The 12940-nt window shown below is 53.9% G+C and overlaps 1 protein-coding gene across 2 annotated transcripts in view; it reads left to right on the top strand.

Moving 5' to 3' along the window:
• The window catches only part of SUFU (SUFU negative regulator of hedgehog signaling), a 121721-nt gene extending 110178 nt beyond the window's left edge, over positions 1-11543 (top strand). For both annotated transcript variants that reach the window (XM_012439579.2, XM_012439578.3), the window contains exons 11-12: positions 5601-5669; positions 8164-11543. In XM_012439579.2, the coding sequence (XP_012295002.1) occupies positions 5601-5669; positions 8164-8253 (159 nt within the window). In that variant the 3' untranslated portion in view covers positions 8254-11543. The remainder of the gene's footprint in view (positions 1-5600; positions 5670-8163) is intronic.
• Positions 11544-12940: the final 1397 nt, after the last annotated feature.

Raw genomic sequence — 12940 nt, 5'->3', positions numbered from 1 at the left:
AGGGAAAAGAAAGCCAAACTTGTTGGGAAGCAAGAACAACATGTCAACATGATGAACAAACAAGGCCCTGGACAAAGTGTGGGTTGTCACACCAAGGGGAAGGAGTGGGCATTGTCAGCCACTCTTTGCAGACTCAGAAATATCATTGACCACAGACATTTGAATTGGCGTCAGATCTGCAGCAGCTGGGCTCCTGCCTGCACACAGCCTGGCCTGCCCAGGGCAGGCACTGACACAAGATCACTTTTCGGGTTCCTTTCTGGAACTTGCTAGGGCCTAGGGAATTGGGAGGTTGTCGACAATCCTCCCTCACCATCACCAGGCAAGCTGGTTAAGGCAGCTGGTGTGAGCCCATTAGAATAGCTGCTGGCCTAGATTCCAAGCCCCCTCCCTGGCCAAAGGTGGGAATTAGGGGTGACCAGGGTCCATTGCTCCCCTGGCAGCTCAGCCAGTTTGATGGTGGTGGAGCTAGAGCCACCAAGTCACCCTTGTTGGTTTAAGCCTATGCCCAAACCCCCTTTTCCTGTGGGCCTGAGTATTTCTCCAGCAGCCCTACCATGATCTCGTGGGGCACCTCTTAAAAATACAAGTGCCTTGGCTTTGCCCCAGTGTATTCTGATTCAGGAGGTGTGAATGGGGCCTAGCATCCCCATATTTTCAAAAGCTTCCCAGGGGAGTGTGCTGCTCAGATTGGTTGGGGGGTCTTCCTCTCTAGATGGACTCCTCCCTCTGAGAGCTGTTTGTGCACAAACGTAAGTGTTTTCTGCCTGGCTCTTGGTAAGTGCAAGTGTTAGTGAGTGCTGTTATCAATCTTTATACTGCTACCTCCTGGGCTAGAGAACTGTCAAGTTGTATGTATTCACTAGGCTGGCCTTGGAATTTGCCCCACTGTCCCCACTTGGGAACCATCTCTGGGCATGACGTGCCTTCCTTTCCAGTTGGCCAGTCTGGTGTTTTAGCGCTCTCCGGCCTCCAGCCCTCTTTTTTTTTTTTTTTTTTTTTTGAGACAGAGTCTCACTCTGTCACCCAGGCTGGAGTGCAGTGGCGCAATCTCAGCTCACTGCAACCTCCGCCTTCTGGGTTCAAGCAATTCTCCTGCCTTAGCTTCTTGAGTAGCTGGGACTACAGGCATGTGCCACCACGCCCGGCTAATTTTTTTGTATTTTTAGTAGAGACAGGGTTTCACCGTGTTAGCCAGGATGGTCTCGATCTCCTGACTTCAAGAACCGCCCTCATCAGCCTCCCAAAGGGCTGAGATTACAGGCATGAGCCACCTCGCCCAGCCTTCCAGCCTTTTTAAGTTGAGCAGGAAACCAGGAGATGTGTGGCTGGTGGAGGTTGGGACTGCTGATTTTCCAGGTCATTGGTAAAAAACAAAGCTATGTTCACCTCCTTCATCAGCAGACAGAGAAGTCATCCCCAAATATACAGGCTTCTAGGGTTGGGGTGTCTTCCCCAGACAGGAAAAGAAGCATCCTCTACCACCATGAGGTCAGATAGCTGTTCCTCTAAAGCCCAGAGGCTTGAGCCAGGCACAGTGGCTCACGCCTGTAATCCCAGCACTTTGGGAGGCCAAGTCGGGTGGATGATTTGAAGTCAGGAGTTCGAGACCGGCCAGGCCAACATAGCAAAACCCTGTCTCTACTAAAAATGGAAAAATTGATGGAGACCATCCTGGCCAAGATGGTGAAACCCTGTCTCTACTAAAAATACAAAAATTAGTCAGGCGTTTGGCACCTGCCTATATTCCCAGCTACTTGGGAGGCTGAGGTGGAAGAATTGCTTGAACCTGGGAGGCAGAGGTTGCAGTGTGCCAAGACTCTGCCACTGTGCTCCAGCCTGGTGACAGAGCAAGACTCTGTCTCAGAAAAGGAAAAATTAGGCTGGGTGCAGTGGCTTACGCCTGTAATCCCAGCACTTTGGGAGGCCAAGGCAGGTGGATCACAAGGTCAGGAGTTCAAGACCAGCCTGACCAACATGGTGAAACCCCATCTCTACTAATATTAGCCAGGCATGGTGGCATATGCCTATAGTCCCAGCTACTGGGGAGGCTGAGACAGGAGAATCGCTTGATCCTGGGAGGCAGAGGTTGCAGTTTGCCCAGATCTCACCATTGCACTCCAGCCTGGGCAACAAAGAGAGAGACTCTGACTCAAAAAAAAAAAAAAAAAAAATTAGTGAGATGTGGTGACAGTCGCCTGTAATCCCAGCTACTCAGAGGCTGAGGCAGGATAATCACTTGAACCCAGGAGGTGGAGGTTGCAGTGAGCCGAGATTGTGCCACTGCACTCTAGCCTGGGCGACAGAGCAAGACTCCATTTAAAAAATAAAAGTCCAGCGCCTTGTCTCCTCTGGATACCTACCCTTGGGCAAAGTGGGGATGATAGTCACCTCCCTAGCAGGACTGCCACAAGGATTCAACTAAATGACACCAATCAAGCTTTTAGCACAGCACCTGGCACATGGGGGAGGTACTGATTCTGCTATTGGCCATTTTTACTGTCATTTTTATCATCACCATTCCCATTATTATTTGTGACAAAGCCAAGCAGCTCCATAGGGACCCAGTGAGCTTCAGGAGTGCCAAGCCCCAGAACTGCACAGGCTTTTCCCACAGTTGCATCACAAGGGCGAGTCTGTTACTCAGGAGAGCTCCCAGGAGCTGCCCCATCTTAGCTGTCTATCTCCAGTGTCCTGTTGATAAGATCTGTTAACATTCTCAGCTCCAGGTTTGAAATATACAAAGAACAGGGCCTGTTTGTTCAATCCAAGCTTCTAAGGTTTAACTCCCAAAGGAAATTAAATTAGGTGCCTGGAGCTATGACAGTCTGTCGTGTTTCTTTGCAGAGAATGTCACCCTTAATATCATGCAGATCTCATGTATAATTTTTCCCTTTAATTCTTTTAAAATAACGTGAAGTTGCCAGCAGGAACCAGCAAATCACCAAAAGCGAAAATGGAGGAGCAACTAGGGTTTGTCCTTGTTTTTGATCTGGCCAACCCCTCCCCAACTGAGCCCAAAATAAGTCCACACACAGATGGTGCCACGCATAGTGGTTGCTCTACTAAAAGCCACTATAACTCACCCTCTCCCTAGCATCAGTTCGAGACCTTTGTCAGAGGAGCCAGCTGAGAATAAACTCAGTGTTGGTGGCATTACGTTTCCTTGAAGAGTAACTCTGGTGTCTAACTGGGTGGCCACAGCCCCTGTGAACCCTCGCCCCTCTTCCTGTCCTCCTTCCTACCCCATCTCACCCCCAGCACTTGTTATAATCCTAGATCTATTTACTGATCTGGCAGAAAGGCCCTCCCTCAAAGTTATTTGTGAGTTAGAAATTAGCCCGGCCCAGACTGGAGTCATTGTAATATAATTGGGTTTTAGGTATGCTTGTGTTTGTGCTAGCATTTGCAGAGATGGCAGTGAGCCCCAGAAATGCCAAAAATATGAATGGGACTTTTGTATTACTTGAGCAGACTGGTGATAACTGGTGGGGAAACTCTGAACTTTTGGGGAGGACACCCCTGGGATAAGACAGTAGGAGGAGCAAGGGCTTGGGCTGTGGGAGAGGTATGTGTAAGTCTGGAGTCTGGGCAGAGTCGGCCAGCCCCACTTGGGGAATTAGAACTGTAGGGGTGCACCTCCCCCAACTTTGCCAACTTTGCCTCTCCTATTCTGTCTCTAAGCCTTGTCTCTGTCCTCAGTCAGGGCCCTAGCTCCTAGAACAGAGAGTTTGGTGAGGAGGTGTGGACTGATGGTCAGAGCTATTCTGTACCTGCTGTGAGCTTGGAGCCTGGGAAGGCTGGGTCTCTTGTCTCCTTGCCAGCCAAGGGAGGGTGCCTGTCCTGGTGGGAAATGGGTTGCCTTCATGCCTGTGTCCCTGGAAGAATGAAGAGAGGAGTCAGTGTCCTGGGGGTGAGAGTTCAGCATTCTGGAGCAGTACTCCAGGCACTAACTTGAGAGTCCAGACATGACCAGGGTATGGTCTTAGCCACTCATAAGCTGTGTGACACTGAGCAAATTACATAACCTGCCTGTGTCTCAGTTTCCTCCAATGTAAGACAGGGAGATGAGCCGTTTTTTTGCTCACTTGGGAGTAGTGTTCTTATTCCTCGTTCCCTCCTCTACCCTGTCCACTTCTGTTTTGGAGACCTCCATCCTTCGAGGTCCCGAGCCGTCCTGCTTGCTCACTTTCCTTGTTATCTCACAGTGTGGAAACTTTTGTTCTTGGCAGCTGACAATTCCCAGGGGAAACCTGGTGGGTATTTTTCAAGTTCTCAATTCTCCTCCTCCTCACAGGGAGGGTTTCCCCTCAGAAGAGCCCCTCGTCTGGATCTTCACCCCATCATCTTTCTTCCTTTGTGCCCTACCCGGGTGCTCAGAGTGTGCGGGAGGAGACAGGTAGAGCTGTGGCCTGGGGGTACAGAAGGGTCTGCGGCTGGGGGAGGCCGGGAGGCCCTGGGGACAAGGACAGAGAGAGGGAGGGGTGAAGGAAGGGGTCAAGGTTGGAAGAGGAAAGATCCTCAGCCAGGGCCTGGTGGGGTGCAGACCTCAGGTCGGTTTGGCCTGGCTCTGCATAGCAGTCTGACCAGAGGGCTGGGTGGGGAAAATGACTCATCAGATTGAGGAAGACCTGGTTTTAGAGGCCCTGAGAGTCCTTGGACATTGGTATTGGCTGTGAAAACTTCTTTAGCAGATGAAGGTGGTAGCTGTGCTAGCCAAATAGTGGGGCCAGACTCAGCATCAAAGCGAGAGGCAATGAGGCATCAGACTAGAACAGCAGTGTGGAACACTGGGAGGTGACCTCGAGAAGAGGAATCTCAAAGAAGCCTGGAGGAACTCAGTGGCTGATCGAGCCCAGCAGGGCAGCGACTTGGGAGCTTCCATCCTGGGAGGACGTAGCTACCGTGAATGGGAATGGAAGCGGGGAGTCCCTTTGTCATCTGTAAAATGAGAGACGTTGGTCCACAGTCTCCAGATTCTCCAGCTCAGACATTCTTGGATGTACCTTCCGGGGCATTTGCAGATTCCAGGCAGGGCTTGTATTCCAAATTCAGACAGATTCCTTTTGTCCTGCCACGGAGTGGGGGCAGAGGCAGACACGAGAGCCTGACTGGGCAGCAGCTTCCCTGCCCTCGGCCCTGCTCTTCCCTGCGATTGCACCGCACTGTGCAGGAGGCCTGGGCAACTACAACAGGGGCTTTTTCCCCCACCAATATATTTTTAATTGAAATGTTTTTTCCTTTTAATTTTTCTTTTTTTGTTCCTTTTTTTCCCTGATGTAACCTTTTTACCAGCCCCACCAGTGTTCATCTCCCTTCCAGGAGCAGCATTCCCAGACCTCCCAATGTCCTCCCTCCCCTCCCCATTGTCCCCTGACCCCTTTCCTTCTCTGTCCCTGTCTGATATTGTAGGGAGGTGGGAGGAATGGGGGGAATGACAGTTGGGGACAGGCCTCAAACACTTCTCTCTGTCCCTTAAACAAATCACAGTGAGCTCATCTCTCCTTCATGGTCAGAAGAGAGGTCTAAAGCTTTTGGTGCTTGGCAAAAGATCATATATTTAAAAAATAATAATAAAAGCCTGCCTTGTATCTTCACAGATTCTGTTGACCGAAGAGTTTGTAGAGAAAATGTTGGAGGATTTAGAAGATTTGACTTCTCCAGAGGAAGTAAGCTCATTTGACTTTCCCTGACAGTGGGTCCCGTCTCTGGGACCATGTGTGTGCATACATGTGTGTGCATGTGTACACGTGTGTGCACGTGTGCTTGCATGTATTTGTGTGGCTACATCTGTGGGCTCCTCTCCAAGGTGCAGGGATAGGCTGACGAGGAGACTGTAGGTTCCTCTTCTATTTCTATGCAACCCCACCATTCCCTGTCCTACCCCTAGCCCTTGTAAGGACACCCAGCAAATTGTCCAAATTGCCAACTCCTAAGAACCTCATTGAAGAGGAAGCCAGAGCCTTCAGGCTAGTTCAAGTTCTCCCCAGCCCCTGCTGTTCCCTGGCAGGTTCTGAACAGAAAGCCCATGTCTGTTGCCAGAGAACATTCCACTGGGGAGTTCTGGTGGGCAGCAAGGGACTCCTGCCCTCTCTTCGGGCCACCCAGGAGCCACTCTCCCTTCTTCCTTCTCCAGCCATGAGCTGTCCCCTCTTAGTCCCCCTCTTCCAGCCCTGGCTCAGAGCCGGAGGAGCTGGCAGGCCAGCTGTGGTTGTGCCTTCTCCAGCTACTCCTCTGGGGTAGAGGAATGGAGTCCATAATCCCCTTTGTTTTTTCTCCCTTGTTCCCAGCATCCTCATTTGCAGGGACTTACCTCATCCTGGAAAGTCCCTTCCCCTCCCCCTGCTCCTGCCCCCAGCACCCCAGCAGGATGGGAGCCTTTCTGTCCTCAGTGCCCCGTGGGTTAGTGAACATTAGTAGGTTGGCTGGGCCTCTGGAGAGCCCTTCTGGGCCCTGCCCTGCCTGTGGCAGAGACAGACCCTTCCCTTGCCCTGTCTGCCAGGAAATGTGCTTGGGGGAGAACTCCTCTGCCTCCCAGGGGCCAGGCTTTCTAGCCAGAGGGAGGCCAAGCAGGAGCTAGATTCCAGCCAGGGCTGGAGCTTCCAGCTGCCAGGGCTCCCCAGGCTACACCAGCCAGGACAGAGGACTCTGACGTTCAGGAAGTTTAGGGGAGTGCACAGGGTGGGACCGTCCAGGCCAGGTCTCCAGGTGGACAGGAACTCCCCAGAGCCAGGGGTCACCAGAGCAGAGCAGAGCAGAGCAGTGTCTCTTCTGTCTTCTGGGATGCAGCTTGAGAAATTAGTTCATTTATACATTCCAAAGTCATCAAGCACCCAGTCCGTGCCAGCCAATCAACCCCCACAAGTCACTGGTCCCTGAGTCCCAGCTCCCCATTCAGTCAGACCAGAGCCAGCTGCCCTGAAGTGCTTCCGGAGAGGCCTTGTTGCACTAGGATGGCACTGTGCCAGGCTGCTGCTTTGAGCTTGGGTGTCGAGGGGGTAGGAGGGGAACAGTCCAGGCAAGAGGGATAGAAGCCAGGGGGAGCAGAGGAAAGTAGGTCACTAAAAATGACTTTTTTCTTTTTTACCTTTTCTGTCCAGAGGCTGTCCCCACACCCTGCCCCACTCGCCACTTTGGTCCTGGCAGAGATAGTCCCCCAGCAGAGAGAGGGAAGAGGGAGGTAGCCATGAAAGGTCAGGCTTGTCTGCCTCCAGCCCCAGCCCCAGGCAGGTCGAAAGCACTGTTCTCTCCTTTCTACCCTGCCCTGACTTCCAGTCTAGCCAAATTAGAAAAGACAGACCCTGTGTCTAAGTTCCAGCATCAGTCCCAGGCAGTGAGCATTTATTGAGCACCAACTGTGTGCCAGACTGCATCAAAGTCCTACTGTAAAGAGGGAATCCCTTCCCCAGCCAGAGGCTCCCAGATGAGCAGGAGAAACAGAACTGTAGGCCAATCAGTGATTCCTGGGGCAGGGTGGGAGACATGTGGCTCTCCTTGCCCACTGCTGGGACCACTCTGAGGCTGGTAACCCTGGGAAGCGGTGTGAATGAACATGGGGAACAGGGTGGGGACTGGCCCCTCTTGAGGCTCCGCCAGGCCCAAGGGATCACCTCAAGCCCACTCTTCTGTACCCGCCAAGGCTGCAAGTGTAGTTCCGACTTTGGGGCCGAACTAGGGCCTCCTTCCCTTTAGAGCCTTTGGCCAAGGTTACAAAGAACAGGTTCCAGGGTTCTTCCTGCACTAGCCTCTGAAAGAGAGGCCATGGCAATGACAGAGCTCAGGCCACTTCCCCACAGCCTCCAGACCCTCCCCCAGCCCCCTTCTTCCAGCCCTAGGGCCTCAGGGAGCAGATTCCTTACATGCCTGTGGCCAGAGGCAGAACGAAGGAAGTGAGCAAGAGGGAGGTCAGCTTAGTGGAAAAAGGAGGAGAAAACGCCCTCCTCCAACCTGGCTAATTATTGGCAGGCCTTGGGGAAAGAAGAGGTCACCCACTGCAGCCATTTGAGCCCAGCCTCCCACCTGGGTCGGGCGTTTGAGAATGAAGCCAGGCATCCCGCGGCCTGTCGTATCCCTGGCTCCCCGGACAGGCCTGGCGGTCTGGAAAGAGCACGGTGGATTCCGCTAATCACTCGTACTCCTGGTCTGTGCTTGCTCCCTCCACAGTTCAAACTTCCCAAAGAGTACAGCTGGCCTGAAAAGAAGCTGAAGGTCTCCATCCTGCCTGACGTGGTATTCGACAGTCCGCTACACTAGCCTGGGCTGGGCCCTGCAGGGGCCAGCAGGGAGCCCAGCTGCTCCCCAGTGACTTCCAGTGTAACAGTTGTGTCAACGAGATCCCCACAAATAAAAGGACAAGTGTGAGGAAGACTGCGCAGCACCACCCCGTAGCCCAGTGGGGTGCAATGCACAAGCCACGGGCCCCCCATCTCACCTCCAGCTCAGGGGCTGCACCCCCTACCCCCCATGGCTAAGTCCTGTGACCCATCAGGCCAGTAAGCGGGCAAATGCAGACCCTCCCTGACTGCTGCCTGAACAGATTTTGGTTTGAGGTTTGACTCTGGACGCTGGCTGTGCCCTTAGGTGGAGACAGGCCTCATTCTCACCTACCCTCTGCTGCACAGCAGGAGGTGGGCGGACAGCCCAGGTGCAGAGCAGAGCATGTGGATGCACCGCCCAGCTCAGCTCTGGAAGCCTTTGCTACTCAAGCTCCTCTGGCCATGGAACAATTCCTCTGATCGTGTTTGGTTTTCTTCTTCCTTATTTTATTTTGTAGAAACCGGATGGTATTTTATTGCTCTGCAAAGATGTCCAGAAGCCATGTATATAATGTTTTTTAAACAGAACTTTATTCCCCGTTGAACTTTCCCATTCTCTGACAGAGGCCTAGGGCTGTATCTCTCCCTGGACTGCCACCAGAGAAGGTGCTTGGTGTTCGCCTGCCAGCCCCAGAGCCCTGGAGGAGCCGGCTGCAAAGAGAGGCTTTTCTTCTCAGCTGGGCCTGGCGGAGCCTGGGGCAGGGAGAGAGTGGAGACACCAACTTGTGCAGCTTTGAGCCTAGTTTAGCTGGGGCCAGGGAGGGGTGCTACTGTTTTCCAAGTGAATGGGTCTCAAAGACTTGGTGACCCCAGCCTCATCTTCTAGGCCTCTTCCACCCAACCAGGCCTGCCTGGGAGAGGGTGAGGTTCAGCATGTCACACACCACCCCCACTGCCACTCAGGGCCTGGGTCTCCAGCTCTGTAACCAGTCCTGTCCCATTTCCCCAGTCCCTGGGCCTACCAGTCTCAGGCTGTAGGACTGGCTTACTAAAACTGAAAACTCCACCTCTCAACATCTCTTTCACTTTGGTTTTGCTAACACTGCTCTCTGCCGCCCTCCCATCCTCCCTGTATCCATCCATGCCCTGCCCTGTCTTTCATTCTCCACTCCTCATCCTGTCTCCTTTCTGGCATCCTGGCCTCTCATGGTCCTCAGCCCCTCACCCCCAGTGCTGCAGATCTCACAATCTGCCTTCTGGAAGCCAGCCTATCTCTAGCCCATGGATTTGGAGTTCCTCTCGGCTTATCTCCTACTCCTGACCTGGAACCAGCAAGCCCCTTTCCCACCTTCTAACCCCAAATCTAGGGACTGCTGCAATACTTCAGGATCACTTTCCTCCTCTTCAAAGCAAAGTCATGACTATGCAGGGCTCCTCATGGCTCCCATCTGCCTCTGCTACACACACGGGCACCACCAGGGATGCCACAGGAGCGCCCACAGGGTGCAGGACTCTGTTGATGAGAGATCTAGCCAAAGAGCTGCCCCCAGGGGTATGAGGGCACCAGCTGGGTTCTCCAGGGACAGGAGTTGGACCTCCCTGGAGCCACTAGGCCTGGCCTCCTCTGCACATCCTCAGGGCTATCCGGTTAACTAACTCCATCAAGCTCAGAGCTACAAGGCACATCAGCCTGGAGTATTTGGGAGAGACTGGCTCCAGGTCCCCACCAGCCAAGATGCAAGCCACTCGGAACCTCATGTCGGCAGCTGTGCCTCTACTGCCCTGAGGACTTTCCAGAGGGAGCCCTACTGGCCTTCACCCACCACAGCAGCCCTTCCTCTGAAGCTGTTGTCTTCTGACATGTCACAGGCAGAGAGGTGCCATCAGTTTGCCTCCATTCCTTGCCACCTGACCAGCCTCTCCCTGTACTCTCTCTTGCTGGAGACTGGCCCAAGGGTCCCCCGCTGCAGTTCGCCCTGCTTCCATTTGTGGTTGGGTGGGGAGGGGCATTTTCTGAGCTAAGCTTTGTCATCAGCTTGTGAAGCACCTGGTCAACAACTTGCCCCAGGCCTGGAGGGCCTTTGCAGACTGAAGGTAGGCACCAGCCAGCATGTGGCCCTGTTCTGGGGGAGCAGGGAAAGGCAGGAGGAAGTGGGTGAGCTCCGAGATGATGAGCACATGAAGCCTGTGGCCCCTTGGTACCCATGCTATGTCAGGAGCCTCGTGCACATCCAAGATCCTGCAGGGGCCAGGCTTTGTCTCACTGGCTCTGGGGACTGGGCAGGGCATCACGCATCTCTGACCAGGCCTCCTTTCCCATGGGCATTGGTGCCTCCCAGAGGTGTCTCAGGCTGCTGGCTTGGTGACAGAGGACCCTCAAAGATCAAGACAGGCTGACCTTGGACCCTGCCCAGCACAGCTTCTGGCCAAGGATGCTAGGTGAATGTACCCTGTCTTTCCCTCCCTGCAGCTCTGTGAGAGCCCCTGACCTTGTAGTGGGTGGAAGAGGTAAGGGGCCTCCCTCCCTAAATCTGCCTCCTCTGCAAGCTACTTGGAGATTTGCCTAGTCCTACCCAGCCCTCCAGGTCCCTGGTGCTAGAGCTTCTGAGAAGGGCCTTTCCCTTGCTGTTTCCTGCTGTATAAGGCAGGCTCCTGTGGCTCCGCTGGCCCAGAGTGGGCTGCGGGAGGACTGCAGACCCAGCTGCCATTCTGAGAGGGTTTTGGGAGGCTTGTGCGAAGTCTCAGGCCTGGCTGGGGAGCTCATGCCTCTTCCTGCCCATATCTTCCTCTTCCAAGGGCAGTGCTCCAGGGCAGGGACTGGGGAAGCCGAAGGGAGAGTCTAAAAGGGCTAGAGCATTTTTAAAAATAGATACAGGGTCTTGGGACTGGGGTTTCGGATTGAGTTGCAAGCAGGGAGAAAACCTGAAGGTCGGTGCCCCTATGGGGCAGACCAGTAGAGAATTTCCTTTACTGTATTTTTTTATCTGGTCTTCCCTCTCTGGCTTCTAGGATGTCCACGCCAGATGAGGTGCCTGGGTCCCTGTTACAAGTCAGGAGCCCTGTAGAGAGACCCCCTCCCCCCGCCTTTTGTACAAGTACCTGAATGCTGCAACGAGCAGATTTTTGTAAATTTTATATTAGTTTTTAATGTCAGTGGCGACTCGGTTCCTGGGGCTGCAGCCAGCCTGGGACTTTTGTAAGAATTTTTGGGTGACTCACTTAGATGTTTCCTTCTTGCCCCCTCTTCCTCTGTATAATCTAAGTGCATTAAACATCTTTGCAGAAGTGCCTGGGTTGTGTGTTCATTTCTGGCTGCCTGGAGTAGCAGAGCAGGAAGCCCGGGGCCCTGGCAGAGGGAGTGGGTTGGAGGCCCCCTGGCATTGTTGTCGGGAGTGGAGGAGGTGCCAAGGAGTGGGATCGCACAGCTGGTGGCTCTTCAGTCATGCAGAAATGACTTTCCAGGGACAGGCTCTCCCTCACTGCTCCTGAATTCCTCTAAGGTCAAGGGGGTAGGATCGAGGAGCAGTCTGGGGAGACGAGTGGGTGGGTGAAGACCATCCCTCTTCTACCCTTCTCTCACCAAAACCCCTTTCACTCTAGGAAGAGGGGCCCAGACAGGTGAGGAAGGCAGGCCCTTCTCATCTCCTTTGGAGTCCTTGCTCCAGCTTCCTCTCACATGACATCTAAATTCCACTTCCTAATCCAGGGCCTGGGGGCAGGATCCAGATAGAAGGGCCATTCAGAAGCAGCCCACCCGCCCTAGCAACTCCACTGGGCTGGGAGCGGAGGGAGGTAGCGGGTATATCTTCCTTCCAGCCCAGCTCCTGCCTCTCCATGGCTGGGAGGCAGCAAAACAGCCCAATGCCCGGTGCAGGGAGGCGCTGTGCTGGGGGAGAAGGCACTAGCCTGGCAGGTAGGATGAGGGCTGCACCCAGAAAGAGTTCTTGGAACCTGTGAGCACCCAGGCCCTCATATATTCATTCCCTTCTGGTTTTCTGTCCTAGGGTGTGGCAGGGGATTCTGCTGGGGCTGGGGCCTAGGACATCATAAGCAACAGAGAGGGGGTGTCAGATCCTATGAGGGGGCTTTTACCTACTGTCCCTTCTGTGAGACCTAGCCATGTGGGGGGCCTTTGCTGAGGGGTCCACACTCCTTCCCCTGCAGCCTCACTAAACTCTTGAACTGAGCAGTGCAGTAGGTCTTGTCTGGGGTCCTCAGTCCCTCTGGTGGTCAGAACAAGGAGGTGGGGAGGGTATGAAGTCAGGCTAACAACCCCAGGGTGACCTAGGCCACGCTGTTCCCTTTTCTCCCTGGAGACTGGGGATTGGAGGAGGTATCCTCCTCCTAATCTGACTTTAGCCTACAAGGACTCAGAGTCAGGGTGAAGTGCTTGCCCCAGAGAATGCAGAATAGCAAGATCCTCTGCTTAGGTGGTTCTGCGAGACAACACCAGGCTGAGGCTGTTTCTGGAAAGAGAAGGGCTCCTGGGCCTAGAGCAGAGACCCCAGCCCTAGAATTGGGGAGGAGAGAGATCGGCCGTACCATCTGTAATGTCTCCTCCAGAAAGTCCTGTGGACTTTCCTCCCAGGCGCCTGCTTTGCCTCATCTGGGGATGCTGGGGGCCCTGGGGAGGGAGTCACTCAGGCTTCAGGGGGGCTGGGGAGCCTGAGAGATTTGCCAAACTG

Source organism: Aotus nancymaae, unplaced genomic scaffold (genome assembly GCF_030222135.1).
Source record: "Aotus nancymaae isolate 86718 unplaced genomic scaffold, 86718_ANA_hifiasm-v0.15.2.pri h1tg000010l, whole genome shotgun sequence".
In the NCBI taxonomy this organism is placed as follows: Eukaryota; Metazoa; Chordata; class Mammalia; order Primates; family Aotidae; genus Aotus; species Aotus nancymaae.
The sequence above is the reverse complement of the archived record's forward strand: the minus strand, read 5'-3'. Positions and strand labels throughout refer to the sequence as shown.